The sequence below is a fragment of the Bubalus kerabau genome, chromosome 1 (genome assembly GCF_029407905.1).
Source record: "Bubalus kerabau isolate K-KA32 ecotype Philippines breed swamp buffalo chromosome 1, PCC_UOA_SB_1v2, whole genome shotgun sequence".
In the NCBI taxonomy this organism is placed as follows: domain Eukaryota; kingdom Metazoa; phylum Chordata; class Mammalia; order Artiodactyla; family Bovidae; genus Bubalus; species Bubalus kerabau.
Window position 1 is genome coordinate 154,876,056 of NC_073624.1, and position 23,350 is coordinate 154,899,405.

Consider the following 23,350-nt stretch of genomic DNA (forward strand, 5'->3'; position numbering starts at 1 on the left):
CATCCATCCAAGCACTGTTTCAGCCAATAGGACTGTGACTTTCTGCTTGTATTTTCACTACTCTGCCATATAGACTTTTGTTAAGAGATGATGTCCATTCATTTTCTGCCTGATTTTGATTGCTTTGCAATGCCCTCACATAGTAGTTATAAAAAATATTTTCTCCAAAATTCATCAATATCATTTATGAGAAGATCAGTCCAATGTAAGCTATTTCACCATTCCTGGAAGCTGAACAACAGATCTCAGTGTTTAAGAGAATCCAGAAGTAAGAATTTTTATATGAAACCTCTTGATTATTCATTGTAGGCCACTACCTTGCTATTTAAATATCTTGTATGAACCAAAAAATCCCAGTGATGCCTATGGGTCAAATATGGCTTATTCGCCCACAATTTGCAAATGTTTAACTAGAGCTAATGTTTCTGATTCTCAGTAAAGTGTTTTCTCTCTTGGGCCAAGTTAATGTCCCTTTCTCTACCTGCTAGAAGAGATGCTGTGGCACTGATGGGAGACATCAGGGAGGCATCCTTGCAGAATATGGAGATGCAGTAAAGCCAGCTGGAGAAAGGAGCACCATGGCAGGTGACTACTAGGCTGCTTTCTCTTCTTCCACTTGGCCCACTATGTGGTACTGGTACAGAGAGGACAGGCAGACTAACAGGCTGAATCCAGTTCTCTTCAAATCTTGCCTACATTTAAGATTGCCAATTCATCATTGGGCCCATGTGAGCTGTTTGATGTTCTAATCCAAAGCACTGTCACACTGGAGAACTTTTTCCTGAACTCTCTCCTGTCACAAATGTCACTGCATCCAGACAGACGTGGAGCATGTGGCTGCACCTGGGGCCTTGGGATACTTCCCTCAAAAATGGCAGATTTAGGACCAGACAAGGAATTGCTACTTGAGTCATAAATTCTGAGAAGGATAATGCCAGTTTCATTTGGCTGCTGGCATTTGATTTGTGAGTGTGCTAAAGGTCTCTGAACCTCTTAGAGGAGTCTGATGAGAATAATGTAGTTCAGACTGCCCATTCCCTTTTTTTTTGTTGAGCATTGCATACTCAACAAGTAGGTGGGTAGAAGCATTAAATATTTGGGCTTCCAAGTCTGGTCCTTTCCAATTTTATAACTTTTATAATTTTGTCTGGAAATGCTGATTTCTTTTTCCTGGGCTCTTTTCCTCTTTTCTGAGGGATTCCTCCTGCCCATGGCATGCTTCTCATCCCCTCATGGTGTCACTCTCAGGACAGCATCTGATGTCAGCCACAGGGTACAGCATGGTAATATTTCAGAACTGGAAAAACTTTTTAGGACTTGTGGTTCAACACCTTCATATCACAGAGGAGAAAACAGGTGGAGAGGAGAAGGCAGGTTACCTGAAGCCATAAAGCTGTTTGGGGCAGAGACATGGCAAGAACTCTGTTTTTTAGGCCCTTCCTCCCCTTGTCTTGGAGAAGGAAATGGCAACCCACTCCAGTAATCTTGCCTGGAGAATCCCAGGGACAGAGGAGCCTGGTGGGCTGCCTGCCGTTTGTGGGGTCGCACAGAGTCAGACACGACTGACACGACTTAGCAGCAGCAGCAGCAGCAGCAGCCTCCCCTTGTCTATCACCTTGCCTCATCTCACTGCAGCATTTTAACTTTGACATGAAATTAAGGCATAACATTTTTCTTGGGTAAAAATCCTCTCTACCTGAGGTGGATGGTTTGCCCCAACTTCTTCTGTCCTTAATTCTTGTGTTGTACTAATTTGAACAATATGGAAATTGCCAATATTTGACCAGTTTTGACCTACAAAATGGCAGTTTTATATGGTTCAAGCTAATACTTGGGATTTGACATACAGCCCAGGACACCTAGGCTTTTGCTTTGGGTGAATGTTGATTTGGAGGTTGGCAGTGCTGATAGACTGAGATCATAGGTCCTAGGACTGTGTGGGCTTCTGAGCTTGTCCCCTTCCCGTGTCAGATGGCAAGCCTTCCTCTAGGTAGTCACCCCAACAGTGATGTTCCAGATGGGGCTGGGGGTCACAGTAAGAGGAAGCTGGTCGCCATCACCGACGGCTGCAATGGTGCAGTAGAAGGCAAAGTAGCCCTCAGTGCTTGTGAGCCTGACTCGGAGTCTTGGATTCACTCCTTTTTTAGCTGGTGACTTTGGACTTAAGTTCGTTGGTTTTTAAGTTTCTCATCTTAAAATAGGAGTGAAAAGACTTCCTTCACGGTTTGTGAAAATTAAGTGACATACTATGCAAAAGTTCTTGGCCAGTGCTTTTCATGTACTGGGGGCTCAATAAACAGTTATTTTGAAAAAAAAACAAAAACAAAAACACACATTTGATGATACCAAGCTGCTAAGCCAGTCATGTTACCTTTAATTCTGAAGAGCTCCTTGTGCCAGTTAATAGGTCTCCCCCTATTCTGTCCATATATTTTCAACCATTTGGCTGGACATTCAGTGTTCTTCATAGATAATTGGATTCTATAGATACAGTTTATCCTCCTAGGTACATTCTATTTTCACCAAGGGTGTGTTAGTTGCTCAATTGTGTCTGACTCTTTGCGACCCCGTGGGCTGTAGCTTGTCAGGCTTCTCTGTCCACAGAATTCTCTAGGGAAGAATACTGGAGTGGGTTGCCATTCCCTTCTCCAGGGGATCTTCCTGACCTAGGAATCGAACCTGTGTCTCTGATGTCTCCTGTATTGGCGGGCAGGTTATTTACAACTAGTGACATCTTTTGGGACCCCCACTTACTGGTGAATAAAACTCCTTTGCAGACACTCACATACCTGATGTGTAAATTAGTGGAGATTCTCTAGTGCTGTTTGCATAATGTTATGCATTCCAGCCCCACATTTAGTGCTTGGTGACTGTGAGGATTAAAGATGACTTCTCTTACATCATAGGCTGCCTGTTAGAGTCTGACACCATTCTATGTCTTTGCAGGGAAATGCTGCTTCTAGCCATAGATTATTGGGAAATTCCAGCCAGGTTCCAACTTCCCTGTGATAATGCAGTACTTTGTTTCCCTAGCAGGTTAGGAACTGATATCCCCATTATGTAGCATATCATGAAATGAATGCTATTGTTAAGTATAAGGACAGAACATATTAGTGGTATCTTTTATTACACAGTTCATTATAAAAGAACAGCTATTGCTAGAGTAGTCCCCATTTGATAGGTAGCTTGACATTGTTCTTGTGCTGTTAGCTCTGATTAAGGCTGGGATAATGCACTGTTCCTGCCTGTTACGTCCATCAGGAAACAAGGCAGACCGAGGTAAAATAGATGAGCATATGTTGGCAACAGATTAAAAAGACTGGTATAAAGTCCATTAATAATTCTCATATTTAGGATTTGCTTTCTACTGTACCTACTGAATCTGCAACATTTAATCTCTTCTCTGCAAGACCAACTAAGAGAACCTTTTTCCTCTTCTGAGTGATAGGCCTGGATTTTCTGAGACAGAGCATTTGTCTGTCAGGGCCCATGGCTGCTCTGGTGATTTACTTGCCGTCAGATGATGCTGGTGTCCGGTTGGTGATATAGCCTTGCTGGATATGGGGAAATTTGTTACCTTTAGCTTTGACAGGAAGATAATTGCTGATGGTTAACAGAACTGAGCCGAATCCATTGGTTTTTCAGTAACACAAGCATAGGACTGGCTTTGAGAACCCTATTTTCCCCTGCATAAATGTCAGTTTCAATTTTTTGTTTTTGTTTTTATTTTTTTGTAAAATATGTATGTGTGTGTATCTTGATGGGAATGTACTAGCTTCTTTTTTAAATGCTAGCAATATATTAGCATGAGGGTTGAGGTAATACTTGTTCACGCTACAAAGAATAGATATTACAGGAGATTTGAAAGACAGCATAGGTGGAAATGTGTGATGTGGTTTGTGTGTGTGTGTGTGTGTGTGTGTGTGTAGGAGGGGTTTGGGGTTTGGTGTCCTGGAACACCAGAGGCAGCCAGCCACTTGCAGAAGAGGCTTATCATCAGTGGAACATTGTTTTGTTAGGCACCTCTCCTAAGAATATGTGAATCTGGGCCTCCGTCATGTAGCTTGTCAATTTTTCTTCACACTGTGCAATTAAGTGATTGCTTCGACAATGCTTTATAATGTTTGGGCCTCAAGGGCTTCTCAGTAAAAGTCTTAAAAGAATAGGAACAAGCTTGAAGCACCCCAGGGAACAGAAATGTGCTTCACAGAGCAGTGGGCAGGTTTTGGATGTCAGAGAATGCTGGACACACACAGTTCCCCTGTAAGACAGGGGAGGGTACAGGCCATGGGGTAGACTTTGAGAAATCTCTGAAAGGAGTGTGGAGAATGGAATAGAGCTGGCCTCTAGTCCTTATTTTGTCATCCTCTGGCCATTATAATGCCAGGCCAGGCCCCTGAGAAGCCCTGGTGGTGTTACTCTCCCTTTTGGAGACCTGGATTAGGAAGTTGAGATATTCTGCGTCAGTGACTTGGTAGGCTTTGAAGATGTCAGTATTCAACTACAGGGAAGCTTGCTTTCTGGGAACTGAGTCTTCTAACCTACAGTTGCATGCTGAGAGTGCCATTCACCTCCTTTTTCTTCTGCATTTTGGGCAGTTTCTAACCTGCCCCAAGATTTTAAGTGGGAGCAAGAAGTGTGGGCACTATCAAGTCACGTATTGGTGTTACAGCTTTTTCTTGGCAACAGTAATATTCTTCCTGAAAGCTTAGGAAACTCTAGGTCCTTCAGTTTTTCAGGAAAGGGTCTCCTGAATCATCATGGTGTGTGGAGGTAGGAACTTAGAAGAGCCTTTATCAAGATGCTGAAATTTCTGAGAGAAACCAGATGTTGCCCTCCTTGTTCAACCATGTGGCCATGTGTATGGATGACTGTAGCCTTTGGAGGCTGGGCTTAACACTCATTCCCATTCCTCACATCTGTCAAGTCACCAAGCACTCCTTGTCCTTTGCCGATAGAATGGTGACATCCCTCCCCTTCTTTCTCTCTCTGTAGCCACTGTCCTCGTCAAATCTCCCCTTGGCTTTTGTAATGGCACCTTAGGTAGTTTATGCTGTCGGCTTTCCTTCCCTTGAACATATCCTAGTCATCAATGCTATACTTACCTTTCTAAGACATTGAGGGGACCATGGCGCTCTGATAACAATGTGCTCTTTTTACACTTGCTACCTGTTCAGACTGGCCCCCTCTTTTCTTCCAGACTGCACTCTGCTTGGGTGATAGGTCAATATTCTCGTCTCCTAAAATGTTTATTCCTCTCATCCCTGCCTATTATGTTCCCTTATCATTCAAAGATCCACCTTAGTGCCATCACCCCGTGAGAGTACTTCCTGTTTACCTAATTAGAATGAAGTCCTCTTTGGAAACCAGTTGTTATATTAGTACTACGAATGCTGTTCCCTGTGTTCTCACTCAGGTCTCTGTTACTTCTGGCTCATAGCCCCTCGAAGGCTAGGGCCAGGTCTTGCCTCTCCTCTGCCTCTCTGCACCTGGGACTATCCTTTGCATAGTGATCGTTCAACCACCTGTAGTGTAAGGGAATGAAGTTAGAGTTTGATGGTAGACTCACTGAGTTGTTTATTGCTAATGACTGGCAAATGACTTAATTCTTAAGTTAGTTAGTTTTATTGAGAGCTCCCTGTACATATGTCAGTGTTTTCTCCAAAAATATGGGAAAATACATGTAGATCATGACTTCATGATTCCATGCCCAAGACAGACCTCCAGTATCTGGTCTCTGCATTCTCTGATATTGTTGTGAATTTGACTCAGCAAGTTGGTCCGGGAAGCTGCTACTTATTGTTTGAGTCAGATTTGGAAGCCAAATTCCTGCCATCCCCAGTTCCATTATGGTGAGAGGTCCTGAGAGGGCTATCATTTTCCTTTCCCAAGGATCCTTACAGTTCACAAAGGAGATTAAGTGAATATTTGTAAAGTACTTAGTATGTGAATCATTTAGAAAACAATACAGGACACTAAAGGTTTCAAGGAACTCAAGATCTTCACGACCCACATAATCACGATGGTGTGATCACTCACCTAGAGCCAGACATCCTGGAATGTGAAGTCAAGTGGGCCTTAGAAAACATCACTACGAACAAAGCTAGTGGAGGTGATGGAATTCCAGTTGAGCTATTTCAAATCCTAAAAGTTGATGCTGTGAAAGTGCTGCATTCAATATGCCAGCACATTTGGAAAACTCAGCAGTGGCCACAGGACTGGAAAAGGTCAGTTTTCATTCCAATCCCAAAGAAAGGCAATGCCAAAGAATGCTCAAACTACTGCACAATTGCACTCATTTCACATGCTAGCAAAGTAATGCTCCAAATTCTGCAAGTCAGGCTTCAACAGTATGTGAACCATGAACTTACAGATGTTCAAGCTGAATTTAGAAAAGGCAGAGGAACCAGAGATCAAATTGCTGGCATCCGTTGGATCATCGAAAAAGCAAGCAAGCTCCAGAAAAAATCTATTTCTGCTTTATTGACTATGCCAAAGCATTTGACTGTGTGGATCACAGCCAACTGTGGAAAATTCTTCAGGAGATGGGAATACCAGACCACCTGACCTGTCTCTTGAGAAACCTATATGCAGGTCAGGAAGCAACAGTTAAAACTGGACATGGAACAACAGACTGGTTCCAAATAGGAAAAGGAGTACGTCAAGGCTGTATATTGTCACCCTGCTTATTTAACTTATATGCAGAGTACATCATGAGAAACGCTGGGCTGGAAGAAGCACAAGCTGGAATCAAGATTGCTGGGAGAAATATCAGTAACCTCAGATATGCAGATGACACCACCCTTATGGCAGAAAGTGAAGAAGCATTAAAAAGCCTCTTGATGAAAGTGAAAGAGGAGAGTGAAAAAGCTGGTTTAAAACTCAACATTCAAAAAATGAAGACCATGGCATCTGGTCCCATCACTTCATGGCAAATAGATGGGGAAACAATGGAAACAGTGCCAGACTTAAAATTCTTGGGCTCCAAAGTCACTGCAGATGGTGACTGCAGCCATGAAATTAAAAGACGCTTGATCCTTGAAAGAAAAGTTATGACCCACCTACTACTACTACTAAGTCACTTCAGTCGTGTCCGACTCTGTGCGACCCCAGAGACAGCAGCCCACCAGGCTCCCCCGTCCCTGGGATTCTCCAAGCAAGAACACTGGAGTTGGTTGCCATTTCCTTCTCCAATGCATGCAAGTGAAAAGTGAAAGTGAAGTCGCTCAGTCATGTTCGACCCTTAGCGACCCCATGGACTGCAGCCTACCAGGCTCCTCTGTCCATGGGATTTTCCAGGCAAGAGTACTGGAGTGGGGTGCCATTGCCTTCTCCAATGACCCACCTAGATGCATATTAAAAAGCAGAGACATTACTTTACCAACAAAGGTCCATCTAGTCAAAGCTATGGTTTTTCCAGTAGTCAAATGTATGGATGTGAGAGTTGGACTATAAAGAAAGCTGAGTGCTGAAGAATGATGTTTTTGAACTGTAATGTTGGAGAAGACTCTTGAGGGTCCCTTGGATTGCAAGGAGATCCAACCAGTCCATCCTAAAGGAAATTAGTCCTGAATATTCATTGGAAGGACTGATGTTGAAGCTGAAACTCCAGTACTTTGGCCACCTGATGTGAAGAACTGACTCATTTGAAAAGACTGTGGAGTATTACTCAGCCATTAAAAAGAATACATTTGAATCAGTTCTAATGAGGTGGATGAAACTGGAGCCGATTATACAGAGTGAAGTAAGCCAGAAAGAAAAACACCAATACAGTATACTAACACATATATATGGAATTTAGAAAGATGGTAAGGATAACCCTGTATGCGAGAAAGCAAAAGAGACACAGATGTATAGAACAGTCTTTTGGACTCTGTGGGAGAGGGAGAGGGTGGGATGATTTGGGAGAATGGCATGGAAACATGTATAATATCATATATGAAATGAGTCACCTGTCCAGGTTTGATACAGGATGCTTGGGGCCGGTGCACTGGGATGACCCGGAGGGATGATACGGGGAGGGAGGTGGGAGGGGGGTTCAGGATAGGGAACACGTGTACGCCCGTGGCAGAATCATGTTGATGTGTGGCGGAACCAATACAATATTGTAAAGTAATTAGCCTCCAATTAAAATAAATAAATTTAAATTAAAAAAAAAAAAAAAAGACCGTGATGCTGGGAAAGATTGAAGGGAGGAGGAGAAGGGGATGACAGAGGATGAGATGGTTGGATGGCATCACTGACTCGATGGAGATGAGTTTGAGCAAGCTCCAGGAGTTGGTGATGGACAGTGATGCCTGGTGTGCTGCGGTCCATGGGGTAACAAAGAGTCGGACACGACTGAGCGACTGAACTGAACTGAAAGGATTCAGAACTAAATGGCTGTGTGTGTGTGTGTGTGTGTGTGTGTGTGTGTCTGTGTGTGTGTCTGTGTGTTGGGGGGTAATGACAGGAAGTTATAAGGGGAGCTTAGAATTGAGAGCACATGCAGGGCCAATGCAGTCAGAGAGAGCTTCCTGGAGGAGTGAGTCTAAGGCTCCATTGAGAGGACAGCTGTGGCAGGAGGGGGAACAACCTAGGCAACTACTCAAAGAAGGCAAACTTGGAGAAAGGAGAGATTTATATTCTTTCTCATGGTCAGGCAACCTCTAGTGATGAAGAGGCCAGAAGTCACAAGGCCTTGGGACTCTGCCCACATTCTCCTTGACTTGAAAGCTGGTGCTTATCACCAAAGAATCCTTTTTAAATTCTTTACTGTGAGCGAGCATTAAAAAAATCATCATTCTTGAAATCTGCCTTTAACCCCCAGATCATCTTTTTCCATTTACACTCTCTGGACAGTGAAAAACGGGAAGATTTCTGTGTGTGTGTTCTGCTCTCCGTGGGCAGCCTCTCTTCCCGCATGATAAATACACATTTGAAAATATTGATTTGCTGCTATCCCTTTGAAAAGCTTAAGAAGGCTGACCTCTGCCTCGGTGCTCTCAGACTCGAATTTTTCAGAGTGACCAATCGACCCTGCGAAAGGCTGAGAAACGTTACCTGTGGTCCTGGAGGGCCTTTCCGGGAGGCTGAGGACGCGATGGTGGCAGTTTGGCAAATGCCTAAAAGGAAGGCCTCTTAATAAAATGCGGTGTGTCCCTTGCTCCAATCTAATGACTTTTCAATAGCTCATGGGAATAGGGGAGTCTCCATTGTAGAACCTGTGAGAGTCATCCCAAGGGAAGGGGCATTTTCCAGACTCTCCGAAACCCTGGGGTCTCCACGCCCAGCAGGCGTGATACTGTGTCATGCCTTAAAGTTGGTTTCTTCTCTGCCTCCTACCCCCACACCCCACCAATTGTGCTCATTTTATTTTCTTTCCTTGGTTTTACCACTGTGTGACCTCGTGTTGTATTTTTTCTGAATGACAATGAAAGTAATTGAAAATATTGATTGGCAGTACAGTTAAGTTGTCAACACAACCATTTAATTTGTCAGGAGGACTTGTTAAATTGTCAAAAATCATATAAAAAAACTCCTTCAGTCACTGATGATATACATTAGAGATGTTCATGAATCAAATGGGCCATTTTGGAGATAAGTGTTGAAGAAGAATTCTAAAATGGTTTTCTTTGGCTCTGTGTTCTCCCTCTTTCTCTCTCCTATCTTTTGCTCTGTCTCTCTGATCACATGTGAAGAAGAGTATTGGGAGGATTTGGGGGAGGTTAGGTGTGAGGAAGACCTGGTGAGTTGGGGCCTCACTAAGTGTATTGGATGGTGGAAGATCATTTTATATCAATTCTATTAGGATAATCTGAGGCAGGTACCCCAAAAACGGCTTGGAAGGTTTCTTTCCTCCCTTATGTATAGGATGTAAAATGTGAATCTTGGGAAATTTTTTTTTAAAGAAAATTGTCTTTTAGGAGTTCTGGACTCTTGGCTCTCCCAGCCCTGTGTGAGGGTGGGTGGGCAACAGCCAGCTTCCTGTTTAGATGCTTGAACCACTACGGGACGCTTCCTGCCTTTCACTGTTAATTTAGGAACATAAAAGCTTATGTTCCCAAGTGGGATTGGAATTAGTTTTATTTAGATTAATATAAGACTTATGCTCTCTGCTACCCACTGAGCAAAGGGTCAAAATAAGTAACCTGAATATGAGTAAATAAGAATAACCTGGTCAAAATGAGTCAGGTTGTTCTTGATATTGTTGGTTTTTAGCTCTCCTTAATAATATCATAGTGTCTTAGGTCTCAGAAATCCAACTTGATCTGGCTGAAGATAATAAAGGATTTTACTGGAAAGCTATTTGGGTCACTCCCATAGTTCATAGGAGGGCTAGTGTGGCACACAGGTTTCTAAAACTGGCCCCCCAAAGATTCCTTGCTCTCTAGTCACGAGAATTGTGAATGTGATCTCACTGCCATGATTGTGTTAGGGTATAATGCACAGTAGACTCTGAAAACAGGAGATGATCTAGGTGGGCCTGATCTAAACACATGGTTCTTAAAAGCACAGAACCCTCCTTAGCTAGTGGAAAAAGAGGACCTCATTGATATTTCAAGCAAGAGAGGAATTTGATGTGCTATAGCTGGCTTGATGATGGAGGCTCACATGAGAAGATACCTGGATAGACCCTAGAAGCAGAAAGAGTCCCAGCAGGAAGCCAAGGACATCAGATCTATAGCTGTAAGAATCTGGGTTTTCCTGGTAAACCTGAATGAACTTAGAAGATTTTTTTTTTCCCCCTTAGAGCCACTGGATAGCAATCCAGCTGACCAACACTTTATTTATTTATTTTTAATTTAAATTTATTTATTTTAATTGGAGGCTAATTACTTTACAATATTGTATTGGTTTTGCCATACATCAACATGAATCCGCTACGGGTGTACACATGTTCCCAATCCTGAACCCCTCTCCCGCCTCCCTCCCAATACCATCCCTCTGGGTCATCCCAGTGCACCAGCCCCAAGCATCCAGTATCCTGCATTGAACCTGGACTGGCGATTCATTTCTTATATGATATTATACATGTTACAATGCCATTCTCCCAAATCATCCCACCCTCTCCCTCTCCCACAGAGTCCAAAAGACTGTTCTATACATCTGTGTCTCTTGCTGTCTCGCATACAGGGTTATCGTTACTATCTTTCTAAATTCCGTATATATGCGTTAGTATACTGTATTGGTGTTTTTCTTTCTGGCTTACTTCACTCTGTATAATAGGCTCCAGTTTCATCCACCTCATTAGAACTGATTCAAATGTATTCTTTTTAATGGCTGAGTAGTACTCCATTGTGTATATGTACCACAGCTTTCTTATCCATTCATCTGATGATGGACATCTAGCTTGCTTCCATGTCCTGGCTATTATAAACAGTGCTGCGATGAACATTGGGGTACACATGTCTCTTTCCCTTCTGGTTTCCTCAGTGTGTATGCCCAGCAGTGGGATTGCTGGATCATAAGGCAGTTCTATTTCCAGTTTTTTAAGGAATCTCCACACTGTTCTCCATAGTGGCTGTACTAGTTTGCATTCCCACCAACTCTATGACCCACCTCCCAGAATATTGGAAATAAAAGCAAAAATAAATAGATAGGACCTAATTAAAATTAAAAGCTTCTGCACAACAAAAGAAACTGACCAACACTTTAATCTTGGCTTTGTGATACCCTAAATGTAGAACCCAGCTGAGGGTTGAGTGAATGCAGTCCTAGGATTACAATTATGTATCCACTTCTGTGGCCTGAAGCCAAGGTATATCCCATGATAGGCGATGATAAAAATCTATGTCTAAATTAGTCTAAAAGAACTATTTTAATAACTATGAAATAAAATTCAAAGAGATTGGAGAGTGTAGTGTTTCAGTTTAATAGCTTTGTTTTTCTCAGTAGTGCATAAAATTGTGGAATATTAGAATTGATGGCATATTAGATTCAGCTAATTTTAAATAAAACATTTTTTGTGCATTACACATTAGTTATCTTACAATGTGGGGATGTTTTACTTGAGGAAGTGGAGATCAGAGTTTGGCACTGTGATTGGCTATAAAAATATGTATCTTTTAAAATTCAAAGTTGCTAAGGTGCCTCTAGATTAGAATCCGGGAGATTGGGTCATGGAGCCTGACCTGGATTAAGATCATGCTCGTTCTGTGCCTCAGCCTCTCCACTCCACAAATGACTCCCGCTCTTCTCTGCCACCTCACATGCCCCTGGGCTCTCAGTTGGAATTTGTGGTCAGACAGGAGTGGGTTGAGATGAGAGGATTAGGACCCAAAGTGGTTGGAGTAGGTGCCCTTGGTATTTGTAATGTGGCCCAACTTGGTATTCCGCTTGAGCAAAAAGAACATACAAGGCCGCATATTTGTAGCATTTTTACCGTTAAGTAGCTGTGAGACCAAGGTATCAGCATTCATGTGTCGTGGGGTTCTCTGTTTCTACATTTTTTATAATGGGAGCACCAAATGAGCATATCAGCTCAAGTGCCGATGACAGCGTGAGCATTTTGTTTCCACAAAATTTGCTCAGTGCCTCCCTGTCTGCATGGCTTTAGTTTCCCATTTCTCTGAAAGTTGGCTCTGAGTTTTTGAGTGCCTGTGGCTTGCTAAACCCTGTGCTGAACTCTGCACAGGAGAGAAGCTAAGATGTGGTTCTAATCCTCAGGGAGCTTACATTTTCATTCCAGGGAGAGGACAGAGATCTGAAATAAGACTAGTTGGAAGCATGGTGAGTAGCTAGCAGAATGAACACTGTGGACCATTGGAAACTACAGCATTCTGGAGTGGAGTTTGTTTTGTTTAGCAAGGAACAGCTGGAGGGTAAGGGGTAAGTGGTCTGTAAATGTAAATAAATCGGGAGTTCTTATTGTGTTTGCTGGTGGGGATCTCAGAATTGCCTCTTGTTTGTCCTCACTCTGGGCATTTAATGAGCTGATGTTAGGTACAAAACACGTAAGGACCTTGAAGGCAGCTCTTTTCCTCTTGGGCTTCATTCAGAGGCATCTGAAGGTCATGATGGAAATTGTGGATGTCTGAGTCCCCTTTCTTTCTTCACACAGGTCTCAACTGAGCCATCAGGGCTTGGGTCACTGCCTTAGCCAGTTTAGGGTCATCTAGTACCCCTGGTCTTTCTGCTCCCTGAGCCTGGGAGGACCCAGGCTCTCCCTTTCTGGTTGCTCTGCCATTCTTTCACTCGTCCTTGTCTTCATGGCCAAAGCTGACTCACAGCAACGTGGACATGCTCCATTCCATGGGAGGAAGGGAGGCAGCATGAATATGGCCAGCTTCCACTTACAGGACCTGCCGTGACCTTTGCATGCCCCACCTGACTGATGGGCTGTTGGCATGATCTGAGTCACACAGCAGCACTGAGCTTGAAGGGTCTCTGGGAGATGTAGTCTCCAGCTGGACTGCTGTGTATCCTGGAGCAATTCAGGGGGTATGGGGGAAAAGAGGGGAAGTGCTGGGGACAGTTAGCTTTTTTTGGCTTCCCTTTCACTCAGCAGTGAGCTCTTTGTAGCCAGCATTTACACTTTTAACCTCTATGACCCCAATGTTTATACTAGAACTTAGTACATAATAGGTGCTTAAAAAATGTTTGCTAAAGGAAAGGGCACATCAGTGAGTGAGTGAAGAAGGGGATCAGGGACAGCACCCACAATCTGGGGGCCTTCTTTCTTTTGTGCCCCCAGGCCATGTTCTTTGTATTTGAGCACTTTTAGCTGACCCATGAGTGGGCTGTGCTGAGTTCAGTCTGTGAGAGGCCGCTTGGCTTACACCCGCCACGCAGTCTTTGAACCCAGGACTGGGGAGATGGAAGAATATTTCATTAATCCTTGCACCATTTAGGCTTCTTATCGAATGGCCCAGACCTCTTCTTTGTTACGGACAACAATGAAGGGTGCCTTTAAGAAATCTCCAGTGAGTCCCGAGGCATTGCAGATTAGGTCAGTAGCACCGCTGCTAGGTTGAACATGATGGATGAGCAGGAGAATGAGTTTCTGCTGCACGGTATTGTGAAATCTTTTCATTGTCACCAACGGGCCTATGAGGAGCTGATGAATGAGGGAGCAAGTGTCAGGAACGCCCTTCCTTGCCCCAGTACAGTTTTAATATCTCCCTGAGCTACAGGATGAGTATTGATAAAAGTAAAGTTTAAAAATAGCCACGGAGTGATGGGTAGCCATGATTTAAGGAGAACAGCAGTGGGGTTAGAGAGGGTTCATTTTCCTGAAAGCACATGAGAGGAAAGAGAGCAAGAAGGAGAGAGAGGAGGAGGAGGAGGAGAGAAGTGGCAGAGCCGGCATGCGAGGGGAAAGAGCAGGAGGCTTTTATAAGAAGCTAATGTGATGAGGATGACGAGGGCTTTGATGGATGAGTTAGATCCATCTGGTCGCAGTATATGTAATAAATAGCTGTGCTCGGGTTTGACCTCTCCCACTTACCAGACACATCTTTCTCTTTTGGGATATCCAGGAGGGAGCTTCCATTAGAGGAAAGAACCCGTCATGAGCCGGAGCCAGGGATGTTTATGGCCTTGTGCAGAGGGCAAAAAGGAGATGGGATCCGAGTTACAGGTTTATAAACTGAAAACTGGAGCCTGCGCGCCTTGCCTAAGATGGTGCTGGTGCCGGAAATGCATTTTCAGCGCTGCTGATGAGAGGAGAGCATGGGAAGGAAGAGGGCAGGGGGTGGGCAGCAGTTCACAGGGCCGTGTGAGGGACAGCTTGGTTCCCTGCTCACGGCAGAGCCTGGCTCCCTTGTCACAGCTTCCCTTTGCTGTGAGCAAGAGTTTAATGAAGCTAGAATTGCTGGAGTCTGTAACTAGCTGTGCAGCTCTTAACTGGGATGCTTTGGGAGTGGGGGATTCTGGTCAATTCAATTTTCCGGTTACCTTGTTGGAAACATTATAAAATGTGTTTGTTCATATTCCTACCTTAGGAAATTCATAAGAGTGAGTTTATCATCACAGGCTGCTGTGTTGGTTTTGGCTTATCATTTTACACATCAGTGATTGTCGTCTTCCCCTGGAGACAGAAAATGTGTCCTAGGCCCAGAACACCCCTAGGGAATTCAAGTTAAAAAGACTAACCTGATTTGTCTAATATGTAGAGAGTTTTTATTTTTTTTTAAAGTGGATAGCTGAAGTTTTTAGAAACAACACTTCATGCTCAAGAGACAAATAGGAGGGAGGTGGTACTTGCCATGGGTTGTAGGGCTGGGAGCACATTTGGGAAGAGAACAGGTCTGTTTTCAGGGCTCAGTGGAAAATCTGAGAACATCAGCAACTTGTTTGCTTCCTTGTGACCAAAAGGATGTTCGGGAAAATCCAGTTAGAAGGTCCACCCTGCCCCATGGCTGGACCATGGGGGGCAGGTCCTTGCGGTGACAGACCCTGTGAAGTGTCACCTGTGGGCTGGGTAGGGGAGGGAGGGCTGTGTTCTTGCCAGCACGGTCCGAACTTTTCTCCTTGATACAGGGAACCTCCTGTGTGAGCATCTGAGGTGTGCACATCTTGGAGCCTGGCACAGCACACATTTGAGTCAGAGCCCTCATCCCCCAGCATAGTAACTCTTGTCCCTAAGAAGCTGGTCAAAGCCATGGACCCTCTGCCCAGAAACAGGCCCTCAGGTGCACATTTCAGCATATAATTTAGGTGAATTTGCTACCCTTGCCCTCTGAATTCTTTACCTGGTTCAGAACTCAGCTGAAAGCCTGTTACTTATACATTTAAACACACCCACCCAGGTATGTAGATGTATGCCCCCCACGTTTGCTTATACATGTGAAATGACTAACAAATTTTCAACTCTTGTCCAACTTGTTAATGATCAATATTCAGTATCAAAAGAATATCAAAACCCTGCCTGCTTAAGGGTATTTGTTATTCACATAATTTAAAAACAATTGAGGTGCTTCTGTTGACTTTGAACATTAGTTACAAACTATAGCAGAAAGTCTCCTTTTGCAAAAAAAAAAAAAAAAAGGGATTAAGGCTACTTAAGCAGGGCCATGTGACCGCACTCTAACTCGGGTTTAGTTTGCCTTTGCTGCATTCCTCTCACCATCTTCTCTCTTTCCTTTTCTCTACTGTTCTATTTCCCAAATGCCCAACACCCTGTCCTGGTCACTGACCTCTCTTTGCAAATGCCCTTGTGCTGCAAACTCACTTTCATTTATCATCTCTTCAAAACTTCATTTCTTCAACTTAATTGTCTTAGCTGGGTATTAGGAGGAAAACAGTGCTCTAAAGCTAATTCGCACTAAAGTGTGAACATCTGATCACTTCAAATTTCCCATAGATAATCATATTTAAGGGCTTGGCTCAGCTGGTACAGAGTGCACCTACAATGTGGGAGACCTGGGATCAATCCCCAGATTGGGAAGATCCCCTGGAGGAGGGCATGGCAACCCACTCCAGTATTCTTGTCTGGAGAATCTCCATGGACAGAGAAGCCTGGCAGGCTGCAATCCATGGGGTCACAAAGATTTGGACATGACTGAATGACTACGCATGCAGTCATATTTAAAAGAGGACATGTTTTAACCCAAATAAAACCCCAGCTACTGAATTTTGGGTAGTACAGCAAAGGGAGAATTTTAAACAGTGATGTTAAAACAACCAAAAAGATTAAAAACCTGGTTATAGAAAAGAAAGCAGCTGAAGAGACAAAGGATGATAAATGTGGGTATTGTTCTTCAGGGAAGAACCACTTGGAAAGATTTGAAGAAAAAGAAATTTACCTCAGGCACCAGGGACAGAAGGGGAGAATTTTGCATAATTTCACAACCTCTAACTGGAGATTTCTGTAACAAAGAAGAAAGTGGCTTTTTAATAAACTTAGTCTCCAAAGTGAAAAGGACCTTCTTCCTTGCAGGGGCAGATTGTCAAACCTTTGGCAGATTTTAGGTGATATCATTGAATGAAGATGGAAAGAAACAACGGAGCCGAGATGAACAATGAATAGTTGTGAATCTCAGGAAGGGATTCCCCCACCCCTAAGATACCTTCTCTTTATGAAAATAATTGATGCTTTTTACAGAAAACGCAAAATAGAAGAAAAATGGTTCCAATATTCTTGCCAGCCCCCAAATTAAAAACCCGTAATATTTTGATATATTTCTTTTCAGCATTATTCTACTTTTTTTAATATACAGTATTTTATATCTTGCCTTTTTACTTGATTTTATAGCATGTGTGTTTTCCATATAATTATATACTCCTAATGAAAAGTACTTTAATGACTACATAATCTCCTTGGAGCAAGGTTTTGTTTCACCTTGTATTCACTATTACTCACTTCCCAGGAACATGTATTTCCCCTGCGTGGGTCTGAGTTTCTTTTAAACCCTAAAAATAAAAGTGCTGAGTCAGAATGGGAGCATGTTGAAGGGTCCTGAGACCTCTCACCACATGGCTTGAGAGAGGGGTTAGTACAGAGTCCACCCCTGTTAGAGCCGGGTCTTAGGCAAAGACTTGGGAAGACAAGGGAGCCCTGGTCCTCAGCTGAGGAGTGTAGCAAATCCCTGGGAGAGGGAGAGAGGACTGGGACTCCTTCATAATATCCACTCAGATGAACTTTGGACTTCTCTCTGATGGTCTCCTATAAAAAAGCATTAGTCTGATGGGGCTGCCATAACAAAGTAGCCCAAACCGGTGACAGAAACAACAAAAATTTATTCTCTCACAGTTCTGGAGGAGAGAAGTTTAGGATCAAGGTGTGCAGGGTTGGTTCCTTTGAGGACTGCGAGGGAGAATTTGTTCCCTGCCTCTCCCCTAGATTCTGATGCTTGCCAGATGCTTTGCCCTGTCTCTGTGGCATTCTCACATGGCATTCTCTCTGTGTTACGTGTCTGTTTCTAAACCCTCCCCCACTTTTTATATGGACCCCACTCATGTTGGATTAGGACCACCCTAATCCCTCATCTTAACTAATTACATCTGCAATGAAATAAGATTATATTTTAAAGGTCCTGCAGGTTAGGCTTTTTAAATATGAGTTTGGTTTGGGACATAATTCAACTTACAACAGAAAGGATCCATCAGACTTCAGGAAGTGAATCACTGAAGACTGGCCCCGAGAGAGTCACTTCCCTTCTCTTGGTCTCTAACCCTTTAATATGATGGTGTTAGACTAGAGCAGTGATTCTCCAAGTGGAGTTCTCAGACCAGCAGCATGAACATCGCCCAGGAACTTGTTAGAATGCATATATTTTGTCCCCACTCCAGACCTACTCATTCAGAAACTCTGGGGTTGAGGCTCAGAAGTTAGTGCTTTCTCAAGCTTTCCAGGTGGTTCTGCTACACACTGAAGTTTGAGATCCCCCAGACTATGTGATTGTCAGGATCAGAGAGTTCTGAAATGCCCATATGGTATCAGGAGCACACGCTGAAACACACCCCGCTCCCCCCCCCCGGCCTGTGTCCTGCCTCCAGGGATGCAGATGTAGCAGGTGACCCTAACCAGCTTTGTTTTGTTTTTTTCTGAAATTCTGTTTTCTTCTATGTCTTTTTTGTTTTAATTTATTGAAGTATAGTTGATTTACAATGTTGTGTTAATTTCTGCTGTACAGAAAAGCGAGTCAGTTGTTGTTTAGTTGCTAGGTCATATACATGTGTGTGCATATATATACACTTTTCCATTATGGTTTACCACAGGATATTGAATATGGTTCCCTATGCTGTAGTAGGACCTTGTTGTGGATCCATTCTGTACAATAGTTTGCCTCTGCTGGTCCCAAACTCCCAATCCTTTTTACCCCCTTGGCAACCACAAGATCTGGCCTCTGTGTCTACGAGCGTGTGTCTGTTCTACAGGTAAGTTCATTTGTGGCATAGTTTAGATTACACATATGAGTGACCATATGGTATTTGTCTTTCTCTTTCTGACTTCACTTAGTGTGATGATCTCTAGGTCCATCCATGTTGCTACAAATGGCCTTATTTCACTTTTTGTGCCTGAGCAGTATTCCATTTTATATCTGTACTGCATCATCTTGATCCAGCGCTTTGCTGATGTACATTTAGGTTGGTTCCACGTCTTGGCTACTGTGAACAGTGCTGCAGTGAACATTGGGGCACATGGATCTTTTCAAATTATGTGTTTTTTTTTTTTTTTTTTTTTTCTGGATGTATGCCCAGAAGTGGGATTGCCCAGCCAGGTTTTTAAACACAAATGATAGACTGGTTTCTGTCCTAGATGAGTAGCTAAGTAACTAATTCCAGCAGTTTTGTAAGGCCCTTCTGTTTTCCAGTCTGCATACTATACCCTCAGAAAAATACATTCATTCAAACTAAGGTTTATTGATGAAAAAGAACCGTATCAGGCCTTGGGCTCACATTTTTAAACACTATTCCTTGTGCAATAACATGACTTTCATTTTCTCCAAACTTCAACTTGTCCCTTCCCCCATTTACTCCTTTTTCCTAAGAGATACTAATGGCCAGCACAGTGGATGGTCCATGGACCTAGATATAGAAACATCCTGCTATTGATGTATGGATTGTATGTGAAGACCTAATGGAGACTGCTGTGGGGTTCAGGGAAGACCAATTAGGGAATTAATTCATTAGAGTCCAGCAAACACGCTGTCATATCTATTTATTTATTTAAGTTAATGTCTTTAGCTTATCTTCTTACAGCCATAAGTACCTGTCAATAGTTGATAATGTACTTGAATTTCCTTAAGTATATTAAACTTTTATATACTGGACATTCTATAGCAGGAACCAAAGTTTACTTTTGACTTTGGCATCCTGATATTTAGGGTCTTATTTATATGAATAAAGTAATACAGATGTAGAGTCACACACTGGCCAATCAAGTTTTTCTGCCTCTGACATTACCTAATAGACTATTTTGAGCCATCCTACCTGTACGAATGTGTTTGTAACCCTGGTCACAGAACAGAGCTGTGCGTAGAAGGCTGCGTGTTTCTCACATCAAGTGCTGCTTAACATCTTCTTTGTCTGTCCTTCAGTCCCTGGTAAGACATCTTATTTATCTCTTCTGACTAATGATGCTTTGTCCTTTATGTTTCGTACCATGACTAGGAAGTCCTTGTCACTGTGCCTGTGTGGTTTATCCCAAAGAAAGTTACTTTTAATGAGGAGATCATAGATCTGGATGCCAGAAGGCTTGGGTTCCAACTTCAGTTTGCTGACTCACAAGGTCCATCCAGGAAGGTCACATCTTTCTCTTTTCTTGCAACCCCAGTTTTCAGCTGGAATAAGGCCTGTTGTCCATAGCTCTGAGTAAGGGCAAAAGGGATACAAAAATGAAATAGTGGATGTGACACTGCTTTGGAAACTAGAAAGCAGTATACACATAGATGCCAGGGATTCTGTGCATATCCATGCACATTTGAAATTCTTGTCCAGTTCACATTAAAGACAACTTTATTATTACCGTTAAATCTGCTTATGAAGCAGTATGCTAATGTGTGTGTGTTTCGTGGTGGAGGGCTCGCTTTAATCCTTCCTGCTTTGGGGTGCTGCTACGTTTCATTTTCTGGCGATCGGGCCTGGTAATGATCAGCACTGATATTTACCACATTTTATTAATGTTATTTTTATGATCCTGCAGGAGATAATTAGGATCGGGTTTGTTTTTTGCATTTCCATATTGTGAAATTTCAAGCTAAACAGTGACATGGTGGCAAGGAATGAAATAGCACAGAGAAGGAATGTGTTACAAATAAATTCAACCCAGAAACCATATTTAACATGAATTAAAATTAATGTAGCCCTGTGTTCATTATTTATATCTATTATGTAGAAAATACATTACTGGACTCTCAAGAATAGATGTTAAAAAATGTTCTACGCACCCTCTTTGGAAACCCTCCAATTAACACATGACACAAAGGGAAAAATTTCAGGGGTTGGGGTAGACAGGAAATGTTTTCTTTGATTTATTTATTTTAAAGCCTTCATTTAATTTCTAACATTTAATAAAATCAGACATCGACTGGATTGAACTAATTAACTTTCTTTATATCGGTGTGAGAGTTAATTTCAACCCAGCCTCTGTTGGCCTAGGCTTATATTTTGTTTCCTTTTAAGGAACCCTCTTACACTGTTGGTGGGAATGCAAACTAGTACAGCCACTATGGGGAACAGTGTGGAGATTCCTTAAAAAACTGGAAATAGAACTGCCTTATGATCCAGCAATCCCACTGCTGGGCATACACACTGAGGAAACCAGAAGGGAAAGAGACACATGTACCCCAATGTTCATCGGAGCACTGTTTATAATAGCCAGGACATGGAAGCAACCTAGATGTCCATCATCAGATGAATGGATAAGAAAGCTGTGGTACACATACACAATGGAGTATTACTCAGCCATTAAAAAGAACACATTTGAATCAGTTCTAATGAGGTGGATGAAACTGGAGCCGATTATACAGAGTGAAGTAAGCCAGAAAGAAAAACACCAATACAGTATACTAACGCATATATATGGAATTTAGAAAGATGGTAACAATAACCCTGTGTACGAGACAGCAAAAGAGACACTGATGTATAGAACAGTCTTATGGACTCTGTTGGAGAGGGAGAGGGTGGGAAGATTTGGGAGAATGGCATTGAAACATGTGTAATATCATGTATGAAACGAGTTGCCAGTCCAGGTTCAATGCACGATACTGGATGCTTGGGGCTGGTGCACTGGGACGACCCAGAGGGATGGTTTGGGGAGGGAGGAGGGAGGAGGGTTCAGGATGGGGAGCACATGTATACCTGTGGCGGATTCGTTTTGATGTTTGGCAAAACTAATACAGTGTTTCAGGTTTAAAAATAAAATAAAATTAAAAAAAAATATGTTCTTTGACAAGTAGGTTTGTATATAGCACAAGTTCTCTCCATACGTAAAATGATCGAAATAATGGAATTAGGAGGACAGTTCTGTGACCATAAATGAGATATTGGTAGGAACTGTTGCCCCCTTATATGCATAGAGAAGGTTCCCTGCAAACTTTAGTTCATGGAGGCTGGATAGGTCCTGGCTAAGAGTCGCTGAATCAAGAGTCACAAGACCTGAGTTTGAATCCTGGTTTTAACACTTACTATCTGGTAGCTGTGGACAAGTTAACTCTTTAAGCCTCTGTTTCTTCATCTGTAAAATGGGAAAAATAATAGTACCTAACTTGCATGATTATGGCAAGTTACATGAAATGCCATTGCATATACGATATTTGGCAGAGTGCCTAGTATACAAAAAGCTCTCAAATATTAGCTATTACTATTGTTGTTTGTATTGCCCCTATGACTATAGTAATAATTTAATGGAGTGAAAACATTACTTGCTATATAAATTAGGTGGGTACAGAGTTGCAGGTCACAAGACAAGTAAAGGGTTTCAACCTTCAGCCAATTGAAATCAATTAGAAATTATAAAAATGTTTTTTTAGAAATATATTTTACATTCGTGGAAAATGAGCTTTCTGTTAATGAATATGATTTAGAAGAAACATTTAGGACTTTTAAGCTGTATAAATGAGGTATACTGAGATGTATAGCCATGTGGACACCACGATTGAGCTGTGTCTTTCTTCATTCACACTCGTGACTTAGAGGGTGACCATGAAGCAGAATCTACCTATTGGGCTCTCTGATGTTGTTATGGACTAGCCTGGCTCCGTTCCCTTACTCCCTTTTTCTGAACAACTTGAGGACATTTGTACCTTGAGTCTCTCAGGATATTTCTTTAGTAAGATTCTGCATAGCTGCAAACTCCAGCACTGGGCTTAAACCTTTCAGTGAACCGGTAGATCCAGACTCTCTCCAAAGTGAGAGTTCTTGACTGTTGTAACCAAGCCATGGTGCTCATCCTCCACCATCCTTAGCTCCATGGCACTAGGCTTTCATTCATAACTCTGAGAGGCCATGGATTGAAGCCAGGCAAAACCCAGACATCAGCCAATCAGCAGCAGCTTTTCCTGGTTTGCCATCAGTTCAGTTCAGTCACTCAGTCATGTCTTACTCTTTGCAACCCCATGAATCGCAGCATGCCAGGCCTCCCTGTCCATCACCAACTCCCGGAGTTCACTCAGACTCACGTCCATCAAGTCAGTGATGCCATCCAGCCATCTCATCCTCTGTCGTCCCCTTCTCCTCCTGCCCCCAATCCCTCCCAGCATCAGAGTCTTTTCCAATGAGTCAACTCTTCGCATGAGGTGGCCAAAGTACTGGAGTTTCAGCTTTAGCATCAGTCCTTCCAAAGAAATCCCAGGGCTGATCTCCTTCAGAATGGACTGGTTGGATCTCCTTGCAGTCCAAGGGACTCTCAAGAGTCTTCTCCAACACCACAGTTCAAAAGCATCAATTCTTTGGTGCTCAGCTTTCTTCACAGTCCAACTCTCAC

At 42.8% G+C, this 23,350-nt stretch overlaps 1 protein-coding gene across 2 annotated transcripts in view; it reads left to right on the forward strand.

Annotated features, from left to right (window-relative positions):
• The window catches only part of LOC129620857 (leucine-rich melanocyte differentiation-associated protein-like), a 745,168-nt gene that overhangs the window by 8,829 nt on the left and 712,989 nt on the right, over positions 1 to 23,350 (forward strand). Inside the window, exon 1 of one of the 2 annotated variants that reach the window (XM_055536625.1) lies at positions 12,670 to 12,810. The exons of the other annotated variant lie outside the window; for it this stretch is intronic. Within the exon in view, the coding sequence (XP_055392600.1) occupies positions 12,728 to 12,810 (83 nt within the window). The 5' untranslated portion in view covers positions 12,670 to 12,727. Of the gene's footprint in view, positions 1 to 12,669; positions 12,811 to 23,350 lie in introns of those variants that run through there. 2 annotated transcript variants of the gene reach the window in all.